At 40.3% G+C, this 15,478-nt stretch overlaps 1 protein-coding gene across 5 annotated transcripts in view; it reads right to left on the bottom strand.

The window, feature by feature from the left end:
• The window catches only part of FAM178B (family with sequence similarity 178 member B), a 160,289-nt gene that overhangs the window by 118,607 nt on the left and 26,204 nt on the right, over positions 1-15,478 (bottom strand). For 3 of the 5 annotated variants that reach the window (XM_072633788.1, XM_072633784.1, XM_072633785.1), the window contains 6 exons: positions 8,575-9,203; positions 8,078-8,147; positions 6,851-7,599; positions 6,103-6,164; positions 3,431-3,556; positions 3,160-3,312 (listed from right to left, as the gene is read on the bottom strand). In XM_072633788.1, the coding sequence (XP_072489889.1) occupies positions 3,160-3,312; positions 3,431-3,556; positions 6,103-6,164; positions 6,851-7,599; positions 8,078-8,147; positions 8,575-8,976 (1,562 nt within the window). In that variant the 5' untranslated portion in view covers positions 8,977-9,203. The remainder of the gene's footprint in view (positions 1-3,159; positions 3,313-3,430; positions 3,557-6,102; positions 6,165-6,850; positions 7,600-8,077; positions 8,148-8,574; positions 9,204-15,478) is intronic. The other 2 variants (XM_072633789.1, XM_072633790.1) reach the window with 1 other exon arrangement.

Genomic DNA, 15,478 nt, shown 5'->3' with positions numbered 1-15,478 from the left:
ATAAAATCTTCCCAGAAAACTCTAGCCCACACAGACCTCTCCTCTTCCTAATATCCTGGAGCACTTGTTGCCTGCCCGTCCAACATTTTGGGGTCCTTCATTAGATTCATAGAATTATTCTTTAAGTGCTCATATATACAACAAGAGTTGCCTCCTTTCTACAGTAGCACTTGCCTTACATAGGCAGTAGAGAGAAAAAAGGCAAGTAACTAAAAGGAAGACGACATACATGTACATGCCTCTTAGGGAAGGAGACAGAAGAGTCACTCAGTCCAGACTCTACCTGAGTTACCAGATGGTTCTCCAAACACGAAACTACTGGCCAGAGTCCCTTTCAGTCCTTCTTACATGCGAAGGCAGCATTTGCTTGTATTCCTTAGATTCCAGCCTTCTTCTGAGGTCATATAAAGTACAAGTTCCTTCTCAAACTGTGCCCCTTCTTGTCCTTTCATTTCTTTGAGTTATTATCTTCCCCTTGTCCCAGTGAAAGGATTCAAGGAGGAAGACACTACCAAAGAGGTCTGATGATTCTGGAATAGGAACAGAGGCATCTCTCTCCCTCACAAGGGATCCTGGTGAGCTCTCATATGCAATGGGGCAGGAGGCACCAATAAAATAAAGAGATGCTATCTGTATGCTGCAATGTTTGCTTTTCATTTACTGTCTTCCTATTGCAGATTTGGTCAGTCAGAATTTCAGGAGAGAGAAGGGTATGCCAAGGTATCACATGTAAAGGCATGACCACCTAGCCCCATGCCAACAGAAGCTACAGAAGCATGAGGAGAGTATCCAAGGCTGGAGTAGTAGGAAGCAAAGAAACCAGAGGTCAATGAAGTTAGCAGTCAAGAGAGGGTCTGATAGTTACTAAGACTGCTCATCCTGTTGTGCAGTGAACTGGAAAAGCTGGACTTTGTTGGTCAATGTATCTGAGACAGAGAGTAGAAGCCCTTCATGACCTTCCTTGCTTGATTTTGTTTTTAGTCCATGATTCCAAGATGGGGAGCACAACCTCTCCCCTTCTATGAATGTTCTCCATGAGAACATTTGACATAGATTCCCTCCTCTTGCACCCAAATAGCTGGTACCTATGTGGCACAGTGGAGAGAGTACTGTACCTGGAGTCAAGAAGACGCGAGTTCAGATCTGGCCTTAGATACTTAATAGCTGGGTAATACCTTGGGTAAGCCATTTAATCAGTCTGCCTCAATTTTCCTAATCTGTAAAATAGGGACAATAATATCGCCTACCTTTCAGGTTTGCTGTTAGGATCCAATGAGATATTTAAAGATGCTCTGCAAACCTTAAAGTTTTATATAAATGCTAGCTATCATCATCATCATCATTATCTGGGAGGGCAGGGCAATCAGGAAGAGTGCTAGGAGATGTCTAGAAGCAAATGTCTATATAGAACTGATAGGAGGATTCCATGAGTTAACACAGGTAAGATGCTTTGCAAAATATAAAGCACTGCTGTTGTTATCTTCCTTTTCACTTTACTCAATGAAATGAAAGAATATGTGATCATGGCAAGTTAAGTATCTGCATTCATGAATGCAGTGGGCCATGATCTGGGAGTGGAACCAGACAGTGAGAGATCAGTTTCATATTTTAATATTTGGAGCAATCTTCTGTGCCATCCCCAGATTAATTTCAGATTCTGCCAGTGAAGGGTTAATTCAAACTGTTTATGGTAGTGTGGGGGCCGCCTAAGTGTTTTCAGACAGACTGATCCGGCAGCCTCTTAGGAAAGATAGGGCTATTTTGGGTATGTGCCAGAGGAAAATCAAAGAGGCTCAAGCGTAGCACCACCTGTTGGTCAATTCAAATTTTGCATTCCTTCAATGAATAAATATTTCAATAATAGGCTGTTTGAGAAGCTTAAAGAAGGCAGCAGTTGAGCCACACAACCAAAGAGCGCCCCCATGAGAGAAATATAAAGACAGTTGGATCTGACTTTTCTTGGCAAAGTGGTTTGCCATTTCCTTCTTCAGCCCATTTCACAGATGAGGTAAACAGGATTTCACACAGCTAGCAAGTGCCTGAGGCTGGATTTGAACTCAGGTCTTCTTGACTCCAGGACCTGCGGTCTATCCACTTTCCCACTTAATTGTCCCTATAAAGACTTTAATTAACAATTAATAATTTATCAAATGGCTCATTCATGCCCTTATTCCTATAGTATTCATAGCTCTTACATATAAGATCAATTAACCTCTTTACTAAATGAATCTGAAACTACCAAGGTATAAGTTTAAATGGGTGTCTGATGTTATAGCAGTTCATGTTACCCCTCCCACCCACTTCTACATCTCCTGGCTCTACCAGGTGAAAGGGAGTTAAGTCCACAGACTTTGGTTGAAAAACACTCCCGAAATCAAAGTCACAAAATGGGAAAATGGAATCATCATCACCTGAAAGCGTGCAGGAGTAGGGCAAGGTGACTTCTAATCACGATGACACTCGATGCAGGGCCAATTGCTAAGGGAAATGCACAGTCTGATGGTTCCCAAAGGTTCTGAAGTCAGAAGAAATACTGTTCCAGAGATCACTGACAGCACACACAAACTCAGTGTCTGTGCTTCCTCTGGTGCATCCAACGTGTTTCTGTCTGGCCTCCTCTAGTATCTTCTAAAAGCAAGCCACTATCTTCGTTGTAAAATGTCTAGGTGAAGGTCCCTATTAAATTACTTTAAGCCACTCTGGCTAAGTCAGAGTAACTTCAGGATAGAGGCAGTGCAGAAGAAAGAAATGGTAACAAAACCTGATCACAACCAAGTAGGTAACACTTGTAAATCATGACTTCCCAAGAGCACTGTAAACAGCTGGAGGGGGAAGTATTATGCCCTCCACTTCTTTTGAATCACCTCCAATGCTCAGTACAGTGCTAGGCACATAGAAGATTATTCCATAAATACTTGTGCTGATGGGAGAGCTCAAAATGAGGACACAGGAAGAAAGGAAGGAAAAGAAAGAACATAAGACCTTTGGAATCCTTATGTTTGCTTTTGGTTGTACTTAATTCCCTGATCCTGCATATTCTCAAAAGCCAAATAATGTCCCCCTCTAGTTACTGTATAAGGTAGCATGGAAATGCAGCCCTACCCCTACCCCCCAGCTCTCAAAGGCGGATTTATTTCCAACTCCATTCCTTATATTTACCTGAAGAAGAGTTCCTCCAGACTGTTCCGAGGCACCAGACTGGTACGGTCCAGGGTGCAGGACGAGTAGTAGCTCTGAGACAAAAACACAACCTCGCCTGGATGAAGGGTTGGGATCATATATAGCTTTATACAGAATTTGTCCACTAGCAACCTAGGAAACCAATGAAACAGAAAACAATGTAAGAATCTATCATTAAGAGCAAACAAACAAAATGCTAGCATTCACTAGCTAGGTTTTCATCAGCTGTTATGGCATGCATCTCTCCTACCTATGCTCATGTGTAAGCATTCCATAATCATCCTCAGGGTTTTCTAGGGAAGCAAGGCTAGGGTCATCTCCAGGGTCACTTCCCAGAAGTGGCTTCTCCCACTCATCTCTCCCCACATTCTGATTCCTACAGAAGAGACAGACAAAAACCATACAATGATTGTTAGAGGTTGCTCCAGGGCAACTACTGTGAGTGCCAGGCAGGCAGGAGCCAGGGTAGAATTCACAGCCCATATTCCTGTTTCATGTAGATACTCTTACTCTTTCAAAAGCTACCCAAAACTAATTTCTAAAGTGGCTTTCTGGGAGAGTAAGGCTCACCAGAGTTTACCAAAGCACTATCAAATATGATTACACATCAAGGCCCCCAACATTTATCCACTCATTCAATAAATACTTGTTGAGTACTTACTGGGCATTATATACAGCATAAAAGAGAGGTAGGATAATCTAGTGGATAGTGCTGGGCCTAGAGTCAAGAAGATGTGGATACAAATCCCTCCTCTGACACCAGCTCTAGGACCATGTTCAAGTCACTTAACCTCTTGGTGCCTTAGGCAACTCCCTCTGATATCTACCAAATTACAGACAAATTAGACTTTAGTGAAGGGACTCCCCACACCCATAAAAGCCCAAATAATCAGAGCATTGCTCCAAGTGACACCGCAGATATAAAGAAGTAGAAGACTCAATTCAACAAGTACTTATTTAAGCAAGGTTCTAGGAATACAAAAACAAAAGTGAAAGAGAACTGACATTTTATTGGAGTTTGGAATGGGGAGGTTTGGGGTGGGGAAGGAGGACAACATGTAAACAATAAAGTAGATAAAAAAATACATACAAAGCAATTTCCTAGAGCATGGAGAGGGCAACCACTAAAATTTGGGGGGAGAAAGGGATCAAAAGAGGATTTGCATAGGAGGTGAGTTATGGCTTGAAACTTGAGTTGAGGATTTCAAGAGGTGAAGGTGAAAAACAGGCTGGAAGGACAGATTGTAGGAAGTCATTGGAGCAAGAAATGAAAAGGCATGCATGGGGAACAAGTAGGCCAGTTTAACTGGAAGTTATTATTGTTGTTGAACTGGTTCAGTTGTGTCCAACTGTTTGTAACCCTGTTTGGAGTGGTTTGCCATTTTCTTTTCCAGCTCATTTTACAGATGAGGAAACAGAGGCAAAGCAGGTTAAGTGACTTGCCCAGGGTCACACAACTAGCTAAGCGTCTGAGGCCCGATTTGAACTCCTGAAGAAGTGTCTTCCTGCCTCCAGGCCCAGTGCTCTATCCACTGCGTATGAATAGCAGCAACATAAACTCATTCTGGGAGTTGGGAGGGAGACCGCTTTAAATGCTAAACCGAGACGTTTGGATTTTATCCTATAGGCAACAGGGAACCAGTGAATATTCTTGAAGAAAGAAATGACACGGTCAGATCTGTGCTTTAGGAATATCAGTTTGGCATCGATGTCAATTTATGGGTTTAGACAGAGGAGAAACTGGAGACAAGGAGACCAATTAAAAAGCTACTATAATAATTCAGGACAAGTAAATATAAAGGGCCTGAAGTAGCATGTTCATGTAGATCTGGGAGATAAGAGAAAGCTAAGAATAAAGGATAAAGGTGCAAGCCTGGGTAACTGGAAAATATGGACAGGATCCCAGTCCTCAAAGAGCTTGCAATGCCATTAGAGGAACCAGTCATAGAGAAATAACAGTTAAATAACTATACAAGGTAATACATGATCAAGCACGGGAGGACTGGGTACAGATAACATGCTACAGGAGTGCCGAGGAAGGAGAGATCCCCATAACGTGGCTTGATGAGGGAAGGTTTCTTGGAAATGGAAAAGACAGAAGGGCAGAAGGAAGGTATTCACAGCAGGGAGCACAGCATGGCAAAGATATAAGAGGTGAGAGTAAACAAGGTATGTCCATCAGCTCATTGTACGACAGGAGATTCACTCGAGGGTTCATACTATAGGAGGTTCACTTCAGGGAATAGTGATAGTACATCCAGGAATGAGGAATACTGAAAAAAGAGGATCTGGTGAATGTTCAGCAATGCCCTTAGACACTTTCACCAGGCAGACTGAATCTGATCTCTGTGTTCTCACAGTGGCAAGGGGGAATATAGCAAACAGTAGTAAAGTAATGAAATCAATAGAAACAAAAAATAGGAGAAAATACCCTTGAGGACTTAGCCCACTGAACACAAAAGCCTGGAGGAGAGAGAGGGAGAAGCACAGCTTTGATACCTTTCTTTTCTGTTTTGGTTATTGACCTGTTATACATGTCTGTTACTAGTTAGAATTTATCAAGCAGTTACAGTAGGTTTGTGAGAAAATTTCCACCACACTTTACTTCTCCATCCTCCAGATTCACTTTGGGGATATCTCACTCCATGACAGCACAGATGAGTAATCAGGTATATATCCAAGGGGTATGCGGGGACTTTGTTTCATCAACAATATTTTTAAAAAGAATTTCTCAGCGTGCCCTTCAAAGGAAAGGTCCATCCCAGGAAACTGTTCTAGGTTTAATGCTTCACAATAATGAGAGTTTAGAGATAGTTCCCGTCACAGATACAAAGAGCTTTACAAACCACAAATATATGTATTCACATATGTATATATACATATACATGTGTGTGATTAATTTTCATTCTTATTATTACTTACTTCTTCTCCTGTAGCAAGTAATCTAAACTGTTGACATAGCCATTGGGAGTCCTGGGGTCAAGCTGGAGAAAAAGTAGCAAGAAAGAAAAGAGAGAGAGAAAAAAAATGTAAGATGTCAGTTCAAGTGACTGGCCCTCAAATGAAAAGGGATATTTTCCAGAGCTAGCAGAGAGAATGATGAAAACTCTAACAAGTACCTTTCCTAAAAGACATAACCAGTTTTTCCAAGACTACTAGCTTTTGTGGGGGTTTTGTGTTTTTGTTTTTCACTGATTAAGACTAATTTAACTGACATATTTTCAGATTAGTTCTATATTCAATTGATTAGGGTTAGTCTAGATTACTGGAACCTAACTTGGTGCCAAGGTATATTTCCATATTCTATGTCTTACAATAAAGCTTTCTGTTACAAATATTTTTCTTGCTTCATCTCCCTGTTTCCCTAAAAATTATTCCTTCAATCCACAGACTCTAATCTTGAAGTCCAAAATTCAGAAACTAGGACCTCTTGGAACTGAACTTTCAAAGAATCAAAGCACAGAAAGTCTCTATGGGGATCTGTCAAACCCATCCAGGCCACTGTATACCTAGTATGCAGCTACAAAAGACTCCAAGCTGAATATGAGTCTGTGTTTCTCCATTAGGGCCTTGAATCATAGCCAAACCAAGGAATTATAGGATAAAGTCAAGAAAGGAATTTTAGTAAACATATGCCTTGCCATGAGATCTAGGGAACTATAAAACTGACCCATGCAGATAACCCTGGAGGCTCAAGAGAGTCTGAGTCCTGGGGCTCAAATGCTGATGTTGCCACCTGCTGACCAGGGCCTGCCATGTTTTGGAACAGCTCCTCCAAAGTCACCAATGCTTCCTCAGGGTCAGAGTCCAGCTGCAGGTACTCTTCACTCAGATCATCTGAGGATACTGAAAGGCAGCTGACAGAATGGGTTTGGCATGAGTTTTCCGGAGAGTATGAAAAAGTCTCATGGTTGTCAGGCTCTTCGATTTTTGTCTTTAGAGATAGACTCAATTCTGTGGATTCTACCATCTCAGTGATATCTCTGTCTTGCCCCAAAGTTGTCTCCAGCTCTTCCATAGCAAGGGCTACACCATCCTCAGTGTTATTCTCTAAGGCTTGTGGGAGGTTCGGGGGTGGCGAAGGGCTGGGATTGGGGGGCTTTTGGTACAGGAATTCAATTGGTGGAGGGCTCCAGTCTTTAGGAAATAAGTCATCAGGATTCTCATCAGTCAAGAGAAAGGTGCTGGTATTCCTTAAGGGGCTGGACCAGCTGCATTGTGAGGCCTGCTGAGAATGTTCATCTAAGGCACTAGGGGTGTCCATCTTCAGTTTCTTGTGGTGATCCTGGGTCCCATCAGAAATTGGATCGTCCTGGCCCCAAGAGTGATGGAAAAGACACTGTGTCGGTAAGCCACTATAGAATCCATGTTTCTGGTTAGGCACTTGACTAGATGGAGCTCTTGGATTTGAATGGGAAACTTTAAGACAAGAGATAAGAATAATAAAAGTTTATATGGAACCCAGGGCACAGTGAACACTTATGATCACATGCTAAACATTTTTGCTGTTCTATAACAAATAAGGATTCAACATTTTAATTCAACAAATATTTATTAAACTTCTAGCTTTTGCACATAAAAGAAATTAAAAGAGAAGAAATCACCTAATAGAGTAAGCAATTAATATGGGAAGAAAACAAACAAAGCAAGTTTCTCTACTCCTCTAATTACTAAGTGCTCCTCAGTGAATCTGGTAACACTTTACACAAATGAGACATGAAAACTTCTTTTTGGATGTCTTTTTCGTCTTGGACGTCTTTAAATCCAGAAAAGACATTGTTGCCTTAGTTCCAAATCCATTCTAAAACAGTATTCATTCCCTTAACGTCTGTAACCTATCAATGATTGTAACTAATCCCATAGAACAAATGAAAGAAATAAAGAAATGACATATTACCTTCATGGTGAGCAGTAGCTGTCCTGATCTTCCTACCTCTAAGTGTCCTTGAACCCCTAGTAGTTTTATCCTGAAAGAAATTTATTGTTAAGTAAAATTTAGGAAAATAGTATACCTTAATGAGCTCATATTCTTTTGTGAAGAGGAATATGTTTCCTTTGTTTCCATCAAGGAATTTCTTCTCTAGTGTTTCAACTCAAGTTAATTAAATATCCAACTACTGCAAAGACAGGGTCAGGTTAATAGGAAGAATCAATTTTGGTGCCTCCAGTAAAAAAAAAAAGCACCAGAGGTGAAGTGTTCCACTTGACCCAATAAAACAATGACAGAACAAGGAATAAACACAGCAATCTTCTTCACTCTCAACTCATATATATGCATATACACACATATGTATACACACACACACACACACACACACACACACACACACACTCTTACTACCTGTGTTCCTTAGAGAGAAAGGTGACAGAGAAATGTTTATACCCTTCACTCACCCTTGCCCAGTCACCATCTTGTTTCTGGGTAGTAGCAGGAACAGAGAAACAGGAGAATGGCTTGCCAACCTTCATCCTCTTCGACTCCCGTAGCTTCTGGTATTCCATCAGGCTTGACTGAAATCTATTACTAAAGAGTCCTGAGACAGGCTTCCGGTGGGAAGAGAGTGGGATTTGATACCAGCGCCTCTTTTCTCCCCTCTCTGAAGAATGAGCCAGCGTTTTGCTGGATGGCCTCTTTTTTGGATGATGACTGAATTCTTGATGAGTAGAACCCAATTCTTTTGCTATTTGGAGGCTTCTGGTAGCCTGCCGTGTTTTTCTTGAGGTGGGCGGGACAGCTTCCACAGGCCCTGAGGACCTCTCTGATGGATTAGCCATCTTGTTCAGAGATTTGGGCATGGGGTACACCCTCAAATGAGGAACCTGAACTGTCTGCTTGTTCTGAGGAAGGAGAAGTCAACTCTAGTTCCCTGGTTGGAGGCCAGAGACTGACATCAGAGTAGAGGCAGAGCCTCAGAATGCATTTAGTGGTAAGAACCAAATAAACCACTTTCTGCTCAAAAACCAATGCCTTTGTTTTATGAGCTCTCTCACTAGACGATGGAGAACATCATCTTCTTTACCACCTGCAAGGATGGAGAAGAACACAACATTTGTCCAACCCTTTTCAACTAAGAGATTCAGTCCTTTTCACATTCTACTAGAAGAAAAAGATGTTCTTCATTCAATGTAGGTGCAAATCACTGTAAGAAGAAAGAAAGGATGCCTTGCCTAAATAAATTAGGTTCATGGCAGACTTGCGAATGGCATCCAGAAGCCCTGGTTCCTCATCACAGAAATTCAAAGATGGAAGGGACGTCAGAGGCCATCTGGTCTCACCTATATCTGACCACCAATTCACTCTGCAACATCTAAGACCTCAAATGAAAGGGGAACTGTTGTAAACAAACAAACCTCCTCCCACTGCTCCTAGTCTTACTGTCTGGGCTCAAGCAGAATGAGTGTGCATCACTGGAGGGAGACTTTACTTAGATATCTAGGTAAAGCCAGAGGTATGACCAGTATCCACTTCAAGTAGAATAATTCCCTCCTAAAGATGCCAAAAAAAATCATCCAAACTCAGGGACAAGCAAGCTCCAGAACACCTGTCTAATACTTATCTGTGTTCTGAGGTAGGCTAATACTCTTGCAAATCAGAAGATGTTCAAAGCCCTTTGGTGTGCTAACAACTGAGCAGTTGCCTCTCTTGGATGTGGGTTGTTATATTTTGTCTCCACTCGTTGCTGCTGCTGTTACTTGGAGACCTTTGAGGTTGGAGTCACTTAACAATGACAGACCCAACTAAACTGTACCACAAATCTAATCGCTTTTCCATATGATCTTCAAATATCTGAACAGTGGTCATATTTATGATCTTCCCCTAAGACCTTCTCTTCTCCAGGCTAAACAACTCTAGTTCCTTCAACCAGTCTTCTTGTGGTATGATTTTATGGTTTATTGCTCCCTTGTTCGCCTTCCTGTGGATGCTCTCCAGCTTATCCATATCCTTCCTAAAATGTGGAGACCAGAAGCGAACAAACTACTCCATGTGTGGACTGATCAGGGCAGAGTTTGGTGGGACTATCATCTTCCTTGGTCTGAACGTTATGCCTCTCAAGCAGGCTAAGACTATTTTGTACTCCACATCATACTGTTGATTCATATTGACCTTACAAGACACTAAAACTCCCATATTTTTTTCAAATTAACTGCTAGCCATATCTTCCTCAATTTGAATGTACAAAAATAATTTTTTGAACTCAAATGTAGAATTTTAAATTTTTCCTTGTACTAACTTTCATTTTCGATTCAGAATAATGTTCTAGTTTGCTGATGATAACTTTTTAAGGTCCTGATTCTGTCATCCATTCTACTGGTTCTCCCTCTTAACTCTGTATCATCTATAAATCTGATAGCCATGCAGCTGTGCTTGGATCCAAGTCACTGATAACAACGTGAAGTTGGCAGAGAGTCAAGAACAGATCTCTGAAGTACTGGAGTACTCCTTCCAAAATGAACCAACACATTGACTAGACCTTTCACTGGATCACATTACTTTGGGAGCACTGGAAGCTTGAGGGTCCCTAACTGGGGTTTGAAAGCCACAGAAGGATGTAAGAGGATAGAAGCTCAGGTCAGACATTCCATCTCCCACAGAAGTGGAGTCCAACATTAACTCCAAAGTCAGTAAGTAGGCTAGGAGAATGAGCAAACAAATAAACAAAAAAAATGAATTTGACAACAAAGAGCTATTATGTTGATAGGAATGCTCAAGACTCAAACTCAAGAGAATAACTCAAAAACATCTATAAGCAAAGCCTGAAAGAAAAATGAAGTTGGGACACAAGTTCAATAAGAATTCATAGAGGAGCATTAAAGAAAAAGCTAAAAATTTATTTTAAAAACCAACTGAGAACCATAGAGGAATGAATGAGAAAAAAGGAAAAAGCTAGAGAAAAGAGAAAGATAAGAAAAAAGAATAGAAAGCGATACAAAAACTTACTGAAGAAAATAACTTCTTGAAAATTAGAATTAGCCAAATGAAAGTTAATGACTCCATGAGGCATCAAGAAATAATAAAGTCAAAAGACCAAAAAGGAATAAAAAGTAAAATAGCTCATCAGAAAAACAAGTTACCTGGAAAACAGATCAAAGGGAAATAATTTAAGAATCACTGAACAACCTGAAAGCCATGAACAAAAAAGAATTTAGACATCATATTTCAAGAAATCTTCAATTAAAACAGCTCAGTTATCTCAGAATCAGGAGGCAAAGTAGAAATTAAAATATTGTGTCATATTGTGAAAGAAATCCCAAAATGAATATTCCTAGGAATATTGTAGTAAAAATTCAGAGCTGCCAGGTCAAAGAAAAAAAGTACTATAGGTAGTTAGAAAAAAGAATTCAATTACCAAGGAGCCACAATCAAGTTCATATAGTATTTAGCAGCCACCACAATAAAGAAGTGGAGAGCTTAGAACATTATATTCCAGAAGGCAAAGAATCTAGGCTTACAACAAAGAATAACTATACGGCAAAGCTGAGTATAATCCTATAAGGGGAAAAAACGGATTTTTAACAAGATAGAAAATTTCCAAGCTTTCCTGGAGAAAAGATCAGAGAAGAATAGAAAATCTGATACATGACTGAATATAGGAGTTAAGAGAAGCATAAAAAGGTAAACATTAGTGAGAAATCATAAAGGACTAAATAATATTAAAATATTTACATGCTTGTATGGGTAAATGATACATGTAGCACCTAAAAATTTCATCATCACTGGAAGTCATGGAGGGAGTCTAATTAGATAGATGGCCTGAGTATGAGTCCGTTGTATTCAGATGATCTTAGCAGAAGAATGGAATGGGTAGGGAAAAATAATGAAATGGAAGATGGTGGGAAGAAGAAAAAGAATAGGGGAAATTATCTCACATAAATGAGGTGGGCAAAGAGGGGCTCATACAAGGAGGACACAGTTGGGGGAGGAGGACAGACAACACTTGAACTTCACTTTCATTTGAATTGGTTAAAAGAGGAAAGTATACATGAGGGAACGGAGGGGAATAAGAGAAAAGGCAATTTAAGGAAAGTATTAGTCAGAAGTAAAACAGACTCTTAAAGAGGAGGTGGGGAAAAAAAGAGAAGAACAAGTATGAGAACTCATCCTTTGGTGCTGAAGAAGACCATGCCATCAGAGAAATAATGACATGACTTGCACTTGACTTTGTTTTGAGTGAGGAAGGGCTGAGCAGGTCACCAGTCTCACTTCTCCTCCAGAGCCATCTGAATCTAGTGACCAGATGTTCATCAGGATGACTGGAGATGACCCAGGATGAGGCAATTGGGGTTAAGTGACTTGCCCAAGGTCACACAGCTAGTGAGTGTCAAGCATCTGAGGTAAGATTTGAACTCAGGTCCTCCTGACTTGAATGGAAGCAAATACACAGTTAGCAATCATAACTATGAATGTGAATAGTATTAATTCATCCATTAAATGGAACAGGATAGCAGAAAGTATTAAAAACCACAATCCAACAATATGTTGGGTTTTTTATTCTATCTTTTAAAAATTATTTATTTTTAATATTCTTTTAAAAAATATTTCGAGTTCCAAATTCTTTCCTTCCCTTCTGCATTCATTTAGAAAGCAAGCAATATGTTAATTATACATGTGAAATCATATTTCCATATTAGCTATATTGAAAAAAAAAAGAAAAACAAAGTGAAAAAGTTATACTTTAATTTGCACTAAGAGTTCAGTTCTCTCCCTAGAGGTGGAGAGCATTTTTCATCATGAGTCCTTTGTAATTGTCTTAGATCACTGTATTGATCAGAGTACCTAAGTCATTCACAGTTGATCACTGTTTCAATATTGCTGTTACAGTATACATTGATCTCTTGCCAACAATATATTGTTTACAAGAAATACCCAGAAACAGAAAGATACACAGAGAGTTAAAGTAAAGTTCTGGAGCAGAATCTACTATACTCCAGCTGAAATAAAAAGACAGGGGGAGCAATTATGATCTCAGGTAAATCAAAAGCAAAAACAGATCTATTTAAAAGAGGCAGGAAAACTACATTTTGCTAAAAGGTACCATAGACAATGAACTAATACCAATTAATTAGTACCAATCAAAACATACATACACCTTGACTACATTGCTTTCTCAATGGGAGAGAGAGAGAGAAGGGAGGGAGCGGAACTCAAAATTTGAAAAAAATAAGAATGTTAAAATTGTTTTTACATGTAATTGGGAAAAATAAAATATTAAATAAATTTTTTAAAAATATACGCACCTAATGGTATAGTATCTAAATTCTTAAAGGAAAAGTTGAATTAATTATGAGAAGAATTAGATTGTAAAACTATGATAGTAGGGAGGCCTCAATTTATCCCTCTCAGATTTAGATAAACCAAACCAAAAAAATAAATAACAAAGAAATTAAAGAGTTGAATACAATTTTAGAAAAGTTAGATATGACAAATCTCTGGAGAATACTGAATGGGATTAGAAAGAAGTATGCTTATTTCTCAGCAGTGCATAACATAATCACAAAAATTGACCATGTATTGAGGCATAAAAAACCTTACAAACAAATGCAAAAAGGCAGATATATTAAATATATCTCTTACTGACCATGTGTAATAAAATTACATTTAAGAGTTACTAATATTGTCTTTCCATGTAGGGATGTAAACAGTTCAACTTTTATAAGTCCCTTATGACTTCTCTTTGCTGTTTACCTTTTCATGCTTCTCTTCATTCTTGTGTTTGAAAGTCAAATTTTCTTTTCAGCTCTGGTCTTTTCATCAAGAATGCTTGAAAGTCCTCTATTTCACTGAAAGACCATTTTTTCCCCTGAAGTATCATACTCAGTTTTGCTGGGTAGGTGGTTCTTGGTTTTAGTCCTAATTCCTTTGACTTCTGGAATATCCTATTCCATGCCCTTCGATCCCTTAATGTAGAAGCTGCTAGATCTTGTGTTATCCTGATTGTATTTCCACAGTACTTGAATTGTTTCTTTCTAGCTGCTTGCAATATTTTCTCCTTGACCTGGGAACTCTGGAATTTGGCCACAATATTCCTAGGAGTTTCTCTTTTTGGATCTCTTTCAGGTGGTGATCAGTGGATTCTTTCAATATTTATTTTGCCTTCTGGTTCTAGAATCTCAGGGCAGTTTTCCTTGATAATTTCATGAAAGATGATGTCTAGGCTCTTTTTTTGATCCTGGCTTTCAGGTAGTCCCATAATTTTTAAATTGTCTCTCCTGGATCTATTTTCCAGGTCAGTTGTTTTTCCAATGAGATATTTCACATTATCTTCCATTTTTTCATTCTTTTGGTTTTGTTTTGTGATTTCTTGGTTTCTCATAAAGTCCTTAGCGTCCATCTGTGTCATTCTAATTTTGAAAGAACTATTTTCTTCAGTGAGCTTTTGAATCTCCTTTTCCATTTGGCTAATTCTGCTTTTCAAAGCATTCTTCTCCTCACTGGCTTCTTGAACCTCCTTTGCCAATTGAGTTAGCCTATTTTTCAGGGTGTTATTTTCTTCTGCATTTTTTTGGGTCTCCTTTAGCAGGGTGCTGATTTGTTGTTCATACTTTGCTTGCAAGTCTTTTATTACTCTTCCCAGTTTTTCCTCCACCTCTCTATCATGATTTTGAAGATTGTTTGGGCTCTTTAAGACCTTTTCCCAGAACTGATCCCACTGAGTGGGCTGGGATGTAGAAGCACTGACTTCTGTGTCTTCCCCTGATGGTGAGCACCGCTCTTCCTCATCAGAAGGGAGGGGAGGAGAAACCTGCTCACCAAGAAAGTAACCCTCAATAGTCTTAGTTTTTTCCCTTTTCTGGGCATTTTCCCAGCCAGTGACTTGAGCTCTGAATATTCTCCTCACACCCACCTTGCCTCCAGATCCTCCCAGCCCGCGCTTGGGGTCTGAGAATCAAATGCTGCTTCCCAGCCTCAGTGCTTTGGGCGGGGGCAGGGCTGCTATTCAGTGTGAGATTAAGTTCAGGTGCTCAGGTGGGGGCAGGGCCACCTCTCTGGCTCAGTTCCCTCAGGGGGTTTATGCAGAGACCTTCAACAATGGATCCAGGCTCCTGCCTGCTTGGGGAGCCCCGGTCTGCTCCCACCTCCGCTGTTGCCTTCCGAGGGGGCCTGAGTATGAGGGCACCCCACTCCCCTCTCGACCCACCAAAGAGACCTTCTCACCGACCCTCGTCACCTGTGGGTGGAGGGACCCACGCGGCCGCTGGAGATCCCGTCCGCTCGGATCTGTTCCTCTCGTTGCCGGGGCCGGTGCAGGGCTGGGCTGGGCTCTGCGTCCGCAGCGTGATGGACCTTTTGCAAGAGGTT

This window comes from Notamacropus eugenii, chromosome 1, assembly GCF_028372415.1.
Source record: "Notamacropus eugenii isolate mMacEug1 chromosome 1, mMacEug1.pri_v2, whole genome shotgun sequence".
Taxonomy (NCBI): domain Eukaryota; kingdom Metazoa; phylum Chordata; class Mammalia; order Diprotodontia; family Macropodidae; genus Notamacropus; species Notamacropus eugenii.
Note: the sequence above shows the minus strand (reverse complement) of the source record. Positions and strands in the feature narration are given on the sequence as shown.